General features: G+C 45.3%; 1 protein-coding gene across 10 annotated transcripts in view; it reads right to left on the reverse strand.

The window, feature by feature from the left end:
* The window catches only part of slc28a1 (solute carrier family 28 member 1), a 97,746-nt gene that overhangs the window by 6,085 nt on the left and 78,455 nt on the right, over positions 1 to 13,206 (reverse strand). For all 10 annotated transcript variants that reach the window (XM_073024996.1, XM_073024989.1, XM_073024988.1 and 7 more), the window contains 3 exons: positions 9,076 to 9,244; positions 6,418 to 6,615; positions 4,500 to 4,581 (listed from right to left, as the gene is read on the reverse strand). In XM_073024996.1, coding sequence (XP_072881097.1) covers positions 4,500 to 4,581; positions 6,418 to 6,615; positions 9,076 to 9,244 — 449 coding nt within the window. The remainder of the gene's footprint in view (positions 1 to 4,499; positions 4,582 to 6,417; positions 6,616 to 9,075; positions 9,245 to 13,206) is intronic.

Raw genomic sequence — 13,206 nt, forward strand, 5'->3', positions numbered from 1 at the left:
GGTGGGGTGATCAGATCATATTGCCAGGTTCAAAGGAGGTTCACGAAAATGATTCCAGGATTGAATGGCTTGTCATATGAAGAGTGTTTGATGGCACTGTCCTGTATTCACTAGAATTCAGAAGAATGAGGGGTGACCTTATTGAAACCTATCAAATGTGAAAGGCCTTGATAGAATAGACCTGGAGATGTTTCCTATGGTGGGAGAACATGGGACCAGAGGACACGGCCTCAGAATAGAAGAGCGTCCGGAGATGAGGAGGATTTTCTTTAGGCAGAGAGTGGTGAATCTGTGGAATTTGTTGACACAGACAGCTGTAGAGGCCAAGTCATTACATATATTTAAGGCAGAGGTTGATAGAGTTTTGATTGGTCAGGGCATGGAGGGACATGGGAAGAAGGCAGGAAATTGGGGCTGAGAGGGAAAATTGGATCAGCCATGATGGAGCAGACTGGATGGGCCAAATGGCCTGATTCTGCTTCTATGTCTTAAGGTCTTATTGTCCTTCTTGGCAGTAGATGGCATTGGTTTGGGAGGGTGACTAATGGCAGTGGAATTTATAGATGGAGAGTCATTGAGAGATTCACTATAGAATCAGACCCTTGGGCTCATTGAGTCTGTGCCAAATATCAGTTTCTCATTTTTACACTAATCCCATTTCATCCCACATTCCCATCAACACCCCCCTCAGCTTCTACCTTACATTTACACTCAAGGGGCAATTTACAGTGGCCAAGTAACCTATTGGCTTGCACAGTTTTGAGATGTGGGAGGAAACTGGAACTCCAAGAACAGTCCATTGGGAAGATGCAAACTTGACTCAGACTGCACCAGGATAGGTGGTGGACACCGTGGCCAATGTGCGCCAACGGTGGAGGGAATTTATGGTAATGGATGGGATGCAGGACAAACTGGGTATGTGATTCCAGAGCCTGAAGGCAGCAAAGCTGAAGCCGCTGCAAAAGATCGAGCTCATGCGGACGTTCATGATTCCGCGAATCTACTACCAACTGACCCTGAATAAAGCATCCCCGAACTCCCTGAGAGAGCTGGGCCGGCTGATCCGGACGACGGTGAGCTGCTTTAGTCCTGGATGGCATGGTACTCACAGAGAGTTGTACTTGTCTAGCAGAATGTATTTCATCAAAGTTAGTGTTATTTGTCACAAGTACATCGAAGCATCGAAACATACAATGAAATGTGCTGTTTGCATCAATGACCAAATCAGAAGGTAATATTAATGGTAAGACTCTTGGCAGCGTGGAGGATCTGAGAGAACATGGGGTCTGTGTCCATAGGACACTCAAAGCTGCTGTGCAGGTTGACAGTGTTGTTAAGAACTGTTCTACGCTCTGTTGGCATTTATCAACCATGGGATTGAGTTCAAGAGCTGTGAGGTAATGTTACAGCTATATAAGACCTTGGTCAGATTCCACCTGGAGAACTGTGTTCAGTTCTGCTCACCTCACTACAGGAAGGGTGTGGATACTATAGAGAGAGTGCAGAGGAGATTTACAAGGATGTTGCCTGGATTGGAAGGCGTAATTTATGAGAATAGGTTGAGTGAACTTGGTCTTTTTTCCTTTGAGCGATGGAGGATGAGAGGTGACCTGATAGAGGTGTATAAGATGATGAGAGGCATTGATCGTGTGGACAGCCAGAGGCTTTTTCCTTGGGCTGAACTGGCTAACACGAAGGGGTATAGTTTCAAGGTGCTTGGAAACAGGTACTGAGGCGATGTCAGAGGTAATGTGGATGATAATGTGGTAAATTGGATCAGCAAGTTTGCTGATGACACTAAGATCGGAGGCATTGTGGACAGCGAGGAAGGCTTTCAAAGCTTGCAGAGGGATCTGGACCAACTGGAAAAATGGGCCAGAAAATGGCAGATGGAATTTATTGCAGACAAGTGTAAAGGGTTACATTTTGGAAGGACAAATCAAAGTAGGACATACACGGTAAATGGTAGGGCACTGAGGAGTGCGGAGGAACAAAGGGATCTGGAAGTTCAGATACATAATTCTCTGAAAGTGGCATCACAAGTAGACAGGGTTGTAAAGAAGGCTTTTGGCATCCTGGCATTCATAAATCAAAGTACTGAGTATAGGAATTGGGATGTTATGGTGGGGTTGTATAAGGCATTGGTGAGGACAAATTGGAATATTGTGTGCAGTTCTGTCACCTAACTATAGGAAGGATATCAGTAAGATTGAAAGAGCGCAGAGAAGATTTACTAGGATGTTGCCGGGTCTTCAAGAGTTGAGTTACAGGGAAAGATTGAACAGGTTAGGACTTTACTCCTTGGAGCATAGAAGAATGAGGGGGGATTTGATAGAGGTTTACAAAATTATGAGGGGTATAGACAGAGTAAATGTGAGTAGGCTCTTTCCACTTAGATTAGGAGAGATAAATACGAGAGGACATGGCTTTAGGATGAAAGAGGAAAGATTTAGGGGAAACATTAGGGGGAACTTCTTCACTCAGAGAGTGGTGGGAGTGCGGAATGAGCTGCCATCTGCCGTGGTAAATGCAGGCTCCCTCATAAGTTTTAAGAATAAATTGGATAGATACATGGATGGGAGAAGTCTGGAGGGTTATGGACTGGGTGCAGGTCCATGGGACTAGCGGAATAAAGTTTCAGCACAGATTAGGAAGGCTGAATGGCCTGTTTCTGTGCCGTAGTGTTCTATGATTCTATAGTTCTATGGTAAGTTTTTCACACAGAGAGTGGTGGGTGTGGGGAGTGCACAGCTGGCGGCCGTGGTGGAGGCGGATACAATAGGGTCTTTTAAGAGCCTCTTAGATAGATATGTGGAGCTTCGAAAAATAGAGGGTTATGTGCTAGGGAAATTCTAAGCAGTTTCTGGAGTAGGCTACATGTCAGCACAACATTGTGGGTTGAAGGGCCTGTAATGTGCTGTAAATTTCCATGTTCTATGTTCTTTGACCAACGTAATACGTCATATGCTGGGGGTAATCTGCACATGTCGCCAACCTTTTGGCGCCAACATTGTATGCCTACAACTTACTAACCCTAGCTTATATGTCTTTGGAATGTGTGAGGATACCAGAGCACGCAGAGGAAAACTCACATGGTCAAGGGGAAGAACGTATAATCTCCTTTCGGACGGTGGCAGGAATTGAATACCAATCCTAAAAATGAGTCTGAAAAGCATTATACTAACTGCTAAGCTCTCATGTTTCCCTACAAAGAATATGTCGATCTCCTAAGAGTGGACAGCACATGGAAGTGAGTCACTCACTGCAGGATACCCAGTCTGACTGCTCTTGTCGCATGGTGTTTATATGGCTGGTAGAGTTGAGTTGCTGGTCATCGCTTGGGGGCGGGTTGATGATGTCATGTCATTGTATTTCAGTGAAAAGTGTTGGACACAGTAATTACTTGAAACTTCTGTAGTACAAATGTTACGTGGAATTTTCCAGCCATGAGTGGACATTGTCCATGTCCTGCAACATACATGAATGGACTGCTTCATTCCTGAATGGAATTGAACTGCTGAGTTAGCTTGAGTTAACTGCTCAGGTTTACAGAGTGGGACATTAATCTACAAGCTACTGATTCGGAGATGGACAATTTACATTGGGCATATTGACACTATGTCTTCTACATAATTCTTTTCATTGAATCTAAAGGAAATTTAAATCAATTCCATTCCTGAAGTAGCCCTTTGCAAACCCTTTGAGTGCAAAGTTTTTCAGTTCGAGCAAGCTGGATCCCTCTCTACTGTTCACCTTCAAGGCTCAAACATAAAATTTGGGCCGCCTTCCAAACAGGTGCCACAGTGAGAGGTGTTATATCTTGGATGAGATTTTTAATCAAGGTTTCTTGTTCCATCAAGCTGGATGCAAGTGATCCCATAACACTGTGGAAAAGGGAGCAGAGAATTTCTCCTGGTATCTTGGCCAACATTTCTCACTCTGATTACAGAAACAATAGATAACCTGGCCATTACTGTTTGCCTTGTGTAAATCAGACACTACTACACCATCCCTTAGTTATAGCAGTTGATGTCAGCTTCCAACAGCAGAATCCCAGCAGATCCATTCTCACTCCTTATTTCTCTGTATCCCAGCAACATGTTTTTCCAAGAAATCTATTAGCTCCCCAGTGACACATTCTTGCCACTTCCTCCTCTTCCAGGAATATGGTGTCTGCAAATCAGCCACATCTTATCCAGGGGCCACTCATGGAAATTGCCCGTGGGTGAAGAAGGCCAGCCAGGAGGGGAAATACATCTGTTGGGCTTATGTGGAAAGAAAGAGAGAATTTCCACAAGCTCCTTTACAACTCCAGATTGCCCCGAAGCATTTGAATTAGACGAAAATTAAGACTGTTAGAACAACAGTTAGTAAGACTGTTAGAAGGTAAAATATGCGAGCATGGTTTGATGATGCAGTTTGGAACAGCTAAAGCTTACAAAAGATCAACTTGTTATATTGAGGAGCCATAAGCACATAGTCAGTGATTAGCTACTTACAGAGTCCTCCGAGCATGATACCGATTGAAGAGAAGTTAGCAAAGCCGCAAAGGGCATATGTGGATATCGTCTCTGCTCTGAGCTACAAAAATAAAACAGGAATCAAACATTCTCCATTCACCACTCTGACTTCTCAGAGCAAGGGTTCCCAACCTGAGGCCCACAGACCCCTCAGTTAATGATAGGCATCCATGGCAAAAAATGGTCGGGATCCCCTGGTTTAGAGGTTCTAATTAAAGTTCCTACTTGGTTACAGAGTCATACACCACTGGTCCTTCTGCCCACCTTGTTTGTACCAGCTTTCAAATACCGACCTACACAAATCTTATTTACCAACACGTGGTCTGTAACTTCTATGCTTCAGTGATTCAAGTACTCATCCAGATGTTGTGATATTTTCTGCCTTCAACAACTCCTCAGGCAGATTCCAACCGGGCACTACATAGAAGCTTTTCTCCTCAGTTCTCCCCACCACCATCACCCTTACCCTAAAGCTTTAGTTTTAACCCTGTGTTTGAATGAATATCACCTTCAATTTAACAATACATGCTCCTCACATTTTGGGTAATAGGGTGTGCGGTGTTTTGGATCTGAGCCAAAGAACCTGAGTACAAATTCAGCCTAGACTGAAGTGTTACCAACATGTTGAAACTAAATGAAACTTCATCTGGTCTCTTCACTGGAAGTCACCGTGCAGAACGACTGGGTATTCTGACGCCCGCACTATGGTGAAGAGGCACACGAGCTCTGGGTCATACCAGTAGTAGATGATTAATATTATAACTTTGCTACAGTTATACTCTGGTTATTTATGTTACAATTATAAAAAAGCTGCACAGGCTCAAATTGGCTAAAGTATCGGCTAAGCCTGATATGGAGGCTCCAATGCACAGGAATACAAAAGGCTGCAGAAGGTTGTAGACCCAGCCACAACCCTCCCCAACATCAAGGGCATCTTCAATAGTTGGTGCCTTAGGGTTAGGGTTAGGGTGGTTTCCTTCACTGAGGGCCATCACCATCTGGGCCACGGATGTTACTATAGTGACAAGGTACTGGATCCACACTCAATGTTTCAACCCCTCCACCAGTATATTTCTGAAAGTTCCGTAGATCCATGAGCACTACCTTGTTATTCCTTAAATTCCTCAAGACCTACAGGAGCATCGTTGAGAGCATACTGGTACAGGAACTACACCAATCTTGATCGCTTGGCACCGCAGAGCGTTATAGACAGCCCAGTGCATCTGTGGATGTGAACTTCCCTCCACTGAGGGCATTTACAGCAGCAGGTATGTAAAGAAGGCCTGGAAGATCATTGGGGACACCAGTCACCCCAACCATAAACTTCTTCAGCTGCTTCTGTCTGGCAAGTGGTACTGCAGCATTAAAACCAGGACCAACAGGCAATAGGACAACTTCTTTCTACAAGCCATTAGACTTTTAAATTGAAATGTCTGTACATTGTGATGGAGTCATAATGCAAAGATTTTTACTCCCTCACATTGTGGGATGGACGTAAGTTTTAAATAAATTCTAATTCTAATTTTAATTATTTCTGTAACTTACAATAATTTTATGTGTCTGCGCTAAAATGCCACTGAAAAACAACAAATTTCATGTCATATACACCAAGTCAGTGATAATAAATCTGCCTCTGATTCCAGTTGCCCACCCCTCCATCACCAGGTACCCGTACTCTCCCTACTTCCCAAAACTTTCACCCTTTAGTAAACTTCCCACCATCTTTGTCATTGCATTAACGAAGTTATGTTAGGATCGGCGGGCACCTTGAGTTAATGTGATCTCCTGGAGGCAGATCCATGAGGTGAGGTTTTCCTCAACCTATTATTGTCAACAACTCCTTGGGGCCTGGCTCCTTGTTGGCTGAAATTTAACATTGGACATAGTCCATACTCACTGAAATCCACTGCTTTTGGCCATCAATAAATTCAGGTACACCCGCCGTGCGTCTGGTCTTGTACTCGGCAAGATGCTGGTAAGCCACAAACTCGTTGAGAAAGAGTTTGGTTCCAATCAACTCAGCCACAAGAAAGGAGTCTTTCCAGTCTGCTCCCATTATGAAGGCAATTGGCATGAAGATGTAGGAGCAAATGTTCTGCATAAACAGTACAAAATATTCCTCACTAAAGTGTCCCACATCCTGAGCTAGAGACTCAAACTAAGAGAGTTCACAGTGCAATTAGGGGAAGTGGTCTTCCTAGCTTAAACCAGACCTGACTGGCAACTTATCAGGGAGGGCTGTGGCTCTTTTCTTCAGAAAAGTGGTGGTGGGAAGCCTTTGAAGTTCTGAAAAAGTTTGGTAGGGTAGTTGAAAGAAGCCAAGTGTTGATAAATGTGAGGCAGTAAATAAAAAAGCAGGAGGGATTTCAGGAGTGGATTCGAAACCAAAAGGCTGAGCGAGCTGGGACTTTTCTCTTTGGAGCAAAGGAGGATGAGAGGCAACCTGATAGAGGTGTATAAAGTTATACGGTGCATAGATGGAGCAGACGGCCAGCATCTTTTTAGCTGGGCGACAATGACTAATATCAGGGGACATCCTTTTAAGAGGAGCAGAGATGTCAGAGGTGGGGTATTTTACAGACAGTGGTAATTGTCTTAAATGCACTGCTGACGGCGGTGGTGAATGCTGATGAACTGGGAACTTTTAAGGGACTCTTGTGTAGACACACGGATGAAAGGAAAATGGAGGGTTTTGGGCTACGTAGGAGGGAAGGGTTAGGTTGATAGTGGTGTAGATTGAAAGGCTGGCACAATATCCTGTGTTGTACTGTTCTGCGTTCTGTGTTCCAAAGAGAGATTAGGAAGTGCAGCTTGCTGCCACTGGGAGAGGGTGAAGCCAGTATAAGGGATGAATTTGGGGGAGAGGTACAGTAGCTAACATTGAGGTAGGAATGGCACTGGGATGCCAGAGAGCTTATAGCAAGTACCACTGAATAGCATCATATGGGCATTAGCGTGGCACTTAGGGCAGCACGATAGCGTAGCAGCTGGTTTAACAGTGCCAACAACCCAGATTGAATACCGCCGCTGTCTGTAAGGAGTTTGCACGTTCTCCCCGCGACCACGTGGGTTGCCTCTGGGTGCTCCGGTTTCCTCCCACATTCCAAAGATGTACACGTTTGGTAGTTTAATTGGTCACATGGGTGTAATTGGGTGGTGCAGGCTCTTTGGGCTGGAAGGTGCCTGTTACCGTGCTGTCTCTCTGAATAAATAAACAAGAAATATCAGCAGGGGATGCTTGTAGCGCTCATGACTCTGCCGTCCTGTTCAGCAAGATGTCATCCTTTATATCTTTAATTGCCAAAAGAAATCAGGAATTAGCACAGCCCAGGAACAGGCCCTTCAGCCCAACTCATCCATGCTAACCAAGTTGCCCAGCTGAGCTAGACCCATTTTTCTGCAGTTGGCCTTTACCCCTTTGAATCTTTCCTATCCAGGTGCACATCCAAATGTCTTTTTAAATCTGTTGTGTCTAATGTGACATGGGTAACGAATGTTGTGGCTCATGTGATGTAGTGTGCACCCTTTTAGGGAATGTATCATGTGAACAATTGCCCTGTGAATGCTCTGCAACCAGTGGTCTGGAACAAGTTTCTAGAAAGTCAGTCAATGGGAGGGTCCTCGGGAACGTTGTAGAATAGAGGAACCTAGGAGTACGTGTACATGGTTCACTGAAAGTGCATTGCAAGTAGACAGGCAGGTGAAGAAGGCTTCTTGGCATGCTGCTCTTTATCATTCAAGGCATCCAGCATGGAAGTTGGGTTGTTACTGTATATTGAGCGGTACAAGACGTTAGTGAGGACATATTTGGAATAACGTGTTCAGTTTGATTCCCCTGCTATAGGAAAGATGCTATCAAGCTGGAAGGAGTGCAACAAATATTTAGGAGGATATTGCCGGGACTTGAGGGACTGAGTTATGGAGAGTTCTTTCACTGGACAGTAGAATGAATAGTGATCTTATAGAAATGTACAAAAAATGATGAGGGGCATAGGCATGGTGAATGCACGTTGTCTTTTCCCAGGATTGGGGAATCAAGAAATACAGAGTATAGGTTTAGGGCGAAAAGGGAGAGATTTAATTGGAACCTGAAGGAAAACTTTTCACCTAAAGCAGGGGTTCCCAACCTTTTTAATGCCATGGACACCTACCATTAACCAAGGCTATGTGGATGTTAGGTTGGGAACTCCTGCCCTAAAGGGTGGTGTTTATGTGGAATGAACTGCCAGAGGAAGTGGTTGAGAGAGGGTCGTACATTAACAACATTTAGAAAGGTAGTTGGACATGTACATGGATAGAGAAAGCTTGGAGGGTCAAAGGCCAAATACAAGCAAATGGGACTAGATTAGATGGGAATCCTGGTCAGCATAGACCAGTTGGGCTGAAGGGCCTGTTTATGTAGTGGGTCATTTTACTGGGTGTCTCCATTACTTGCTGTAGCTGTGTTCTCATCAGTTTGGACTGAGTGAAGTTGTCGCTCCGTGACATGTGGTCAAAGGCGGAGTCTGTGTGGGTGGACCTGTCAGATGGATTTAGGTGGAAGGCTGGACCATACCTGGAAGCTGAGCTTGGGATAGTCCACCATTCCTCCAAACCAGGAGAGTGCTGCATTTAAAAACTCCAGAATAGCTAAAAATGCAAGTAGGTTCACAGCAATGTTAGCAACCAGACCAATAGAGGCAGAGGCACCGTTACTTGCAGCTTCTAGAACATTCTGTTCTCCACTGAAGAGGAATAAATAAGAAAAAAAGGGTTACTTTTATTTTAGATTAAAGAGCATAGAACGTGAAACAATGGAAAATTGATAAATTGAAAGGAATTTCTTTGGCCTTTCATAATAATACTAGCCACTGTTAGAATCAGTTCCTCTGTGGCCCTTTCTTTTGTCCTCACACCTCAGATCTACATCTTCAGTTTTGCCAAGCCTCTTGACAGCACTCAGTATGTTATTGGGCTTGGATTTTATAATTTCTACTAATAAAACCCAAAACAACGTCAACAAATGAAACACAAATGGCTGCAGATATGAAGAAATCTGCAGATGCTGGAAATTCAAACAACACACACACAAAATGCTGGTGGAACACAGCAGGCCAGGCAGCATCTATAGGAAGAAATACAGCCGACGTTTCGGGCCGAGACCCTTCGTCACGACTAACTGAAAGAAGAGATAGTAAGAGATTTGAAAGTGGAAGGGGGAGGGGGAAATCCAAAATGATAGGAGAAGATAGGAGGGGGAGGAATGAAGCTAAGAGCTGGAAAGTTGATTGGCAATAAGGGATGCAAGGCTAGAGAAGGGAGAGGATCATGGGAAAGGACGGGAGGCCTATGGAGAAAGAAAAGGGGAGGGGAGCACCAGAGGAAAATGGAGAGCAGGCAAGGAGTGATTGTGAGAGGGACAGAGAGAGAGGAAAACAAAATAAGGGTGGGGTAAGAAGGGGAGGAGGGGCATTAACAGAAGTTAGAGAAGTCAATGTTCATGCCATCAGGTTGGAGGCTACCCAGCCAGTATATAAAGTGTTGTTCCTCCAACCTGAGTGTGGCTTCATCTTGACAGTAGATGAGGCCATGGACAGACATATCAGAATGGGAATGGGACGTGGAATTAAAATGTGTGGCCACTGGGAGATCCTGCTTTCTCTGGCGGACTGAGTGTAGGTGTTCAGCGAAACGGTCTCCCAGTCTGTGTCGGGTCTCACCAATATATAAAAGGCCACACCGGGAGCACTGGACGCAGTATACCACACCAGCCGACTCACAGGTGAAGTGTCGCCTCACCTGGAAGAACTGTCTGGAGTCCTGAATGGTGGTGAGGGAGGAAGTGTAAGGGCAGGTGTAGCACTTGTTCCGTTTACAAGGATAAGTGCCAGGAGGGAGATCAGTGGGAAGGGATGGGGGGGACGAGTGGACAAGGGAGTCGCATAGGGAGCGATCCCTGCGGAAAGCAGAAAGAGGGGGGAAGGGAAAGAGTTGTGGTAGCGGGGAATTGGTTAGGTCTGGAATCCAAAAAGAAGTGGAGAGCTTTGAGACCTTCCTGATAGGGGATGGAGGTATATAGGGACTGGACATCCATGGTTAAAATAAGGCGGTGGGGGCCAGGGATCTTAAAATCATTGAAAAAATTCAGAGCGTGAGAAGTGTCATGAACATAGGTGGGAAGGGATTGAACAAGGGGGGATAAAACAGTGTTGAGGTATGCAGAAATGAGTTTGGTGGGGCAGGAGCAAGCTGAGACAATGGGTCTACCTGGACAGGCAGGTTTGTGGATCTTGGAGGTAGAAACAGGAAGTGCAGGGTGTGGGAACTATGAGGTTGGTGGCAGTGGATGGGAGATCCCCAGAGCTGATAAGGTTGGTGATATATAGGAGACGATGGCCTGGTGCTCCTTAGTGGGGTCATGATCGAGGGGTAAGTAAGAGGAGGTATCAGCGAGTTGTCGCTGTGCCTCGGCAAGGTAGAGGTCAGTACACCAGACTACAGCAACGCCTCCCTTATCAGCGGGTTTTATAGTGAGGTTGGGATTGGTGCGGAGGGAGCGGAGAGCAGAGCGTTCGGAAGGAGTGAGGTTGGAATTGGAACAGGGTGTGGTGAAGTCAAGACGGTTGATGTCCCGTCGGCAATTAGCAATAAAGAGATCCAGAGCAGGAAGAAGACCAGAGCAGGGTGTCCATGAAGAGGAGGAGGGTTGAAGACGGGAGAAGGGGTCATCGGTGGGGGTGGGAGAGCCCTTGCCGAAGCAGTAGGCTCGAAGACGGAGCCGGCGGAAGAAGAGTTCAGCGTCGTGGTGAATGTGGAACTCGCTGAGAGACAAAGGTAGATAGATAGATGATAGATAGATACTTTATTCATCCCCATGGGGAAATTCAACATTTTTTTTTCCAATGTCCCATACACTTATTGTAGCAAAACTAATTACATCCAATACTTAACTCAGTAAAAATATGATATGCATCTAAATCACTCTCTCAAAAAGCATTAATAATAGCTTTTAAAAAGTTCTTAAGTAGTTTACTTAAATACATTGAGTCCTAACCCCGGCACTTTAACATATCTTACTCCTGGCGGTTGAATTGTAAAGCCGAATGGCATTGGGGAGTATTGATCTCTTCATCCTGTCTGAGGAGCATTGCATCGATAGCAACCTGTCGCTGAAACTGCTTCTCTGTTTCTGGATGGTGCTATGTAGAGGATGTTCAGGGTTTTCCATAATTGACCGTAGCCTACTCAGCACCCTTCGCTCTGCTACCGATGTTATACTCTCCAGTACTTTGCCCACGACAGAGCCCGCCTTCCTTACCAGCTTATTAAGACGTGAGGCGTCCCTCTTCTTAATGCTGCCTCCCCAACACGCCACCACAAAGAAGAGGGCGCTCTCCACAACTGACCTATAGAATATCTTCAGCATCTCACTACAGACATTGAATGACACCAACCTTCTAAGGAAGTACAGTCGACTCTGTGCCTTCCTGCACAAGGCATCTGTGTTGGCAGTCCAGTCTAGCTTCTCGTCTAACTGTACTCCCAGATACTTGTAGGTCTTAACCTGCTCCGCACATTCTCCATTAATGATCACTGGCTCCATATGAGGCCTAGATCTCCTAAAGTCCACCACCATCTCCTTGGTCTTGGTGATATTGAGACGCAGGTAGTTTGAGTTGCACCATATCACAAAGTCCTGTATCAGTTTCCTATACTCTTCCTCCTGTCCATTCCTGACACACCCCACTATGGCCGTGTCATCAGCGAACTTCTGCACATGGCAGGACTCCGAGTTATATTGGAAGTCTGATGTGTACAGGGTGAACAGGACCGGAGAGAGCACGGTCCCCTGCGGCGCTCCTGTGCTGCTGACCACCGTGTCAGACCTACAGTATTCCAACCGCACATACTGAGGTCTATCTGTCAAGTAGTCCACTATCCAATCCACCATGTGAGAGGTACGAACCTTACTGGGGACAAAGTGCTGATGGTGGAATCTGAACACATAATCTGCTGTAGATTGAGCAGTATCAGTGAGTGGGGGGGCAAGGAGTGTTGATGTTTTGGGTCAAAACCCTGTATCAGTCTTGGTGCAAGGTTTCATCCCGAAACACTGGCAATTTCTCTTGTCTGATGGATGCTCCCTGACCCACTGAGCTCCTGCAGCAGACTGTAACACCAGTAGAGGTCTGAAATACAAACAGACACGTTGAGCAGTTCAGGCAACTTCTGAACAGAGAGAAGCAGAGTTAAGGCTGCAGGTTGGACAGGCTAGATGAGGGTTTGCTGTGGTTTTGAAGAGTGAGAGGAGACTGAAAAACATAAAATCTAGATTTTTCTTCTCTTGTGAATCTTTAGAACTCTCTCCCTCAAATCAGTCTTTGAGTATATTTTTAAAATCAGAAATAGATTATTGATAAACTGAGGGATGATAGGGGTAAGTGGGAATGTGAAGTTGAGTCTAAAGTCAGAGCAGCCATTAATGTCAGTGAAGGTCTGATGGTCTGAGTGATTCATTCTTGATCCGTCTTTGCAGGTTTGGATATTGGAAAATCTTCATTATTGCCAATGTCAAATCCTGTATGTCTCTCCAGGGATGCTGCCTGGTCCAGTGAGTATTATCTGATTTTATTTCAGATTTCCGGCATCTGCAGTTTTTCCATCATTCTTTTCCGTTATCAATAGAACTCCTGGCTGGCAATGCATG

The sequence above is a fragment of the Hemitrygon akajei genome, chromosome 21 (assembly GCF_048418815.1).
Source record: "Hemitrygon akajei chromosome 21, sHemAka1.3, whole genome shotgun sequence".
Lineage (NCBI taxonomy): Eukaryota > Metazoa > Chordata > Chondrichthyes > Myliobatiformes > Dasyatidae > Hemitrygon > Hemitrygon akajei.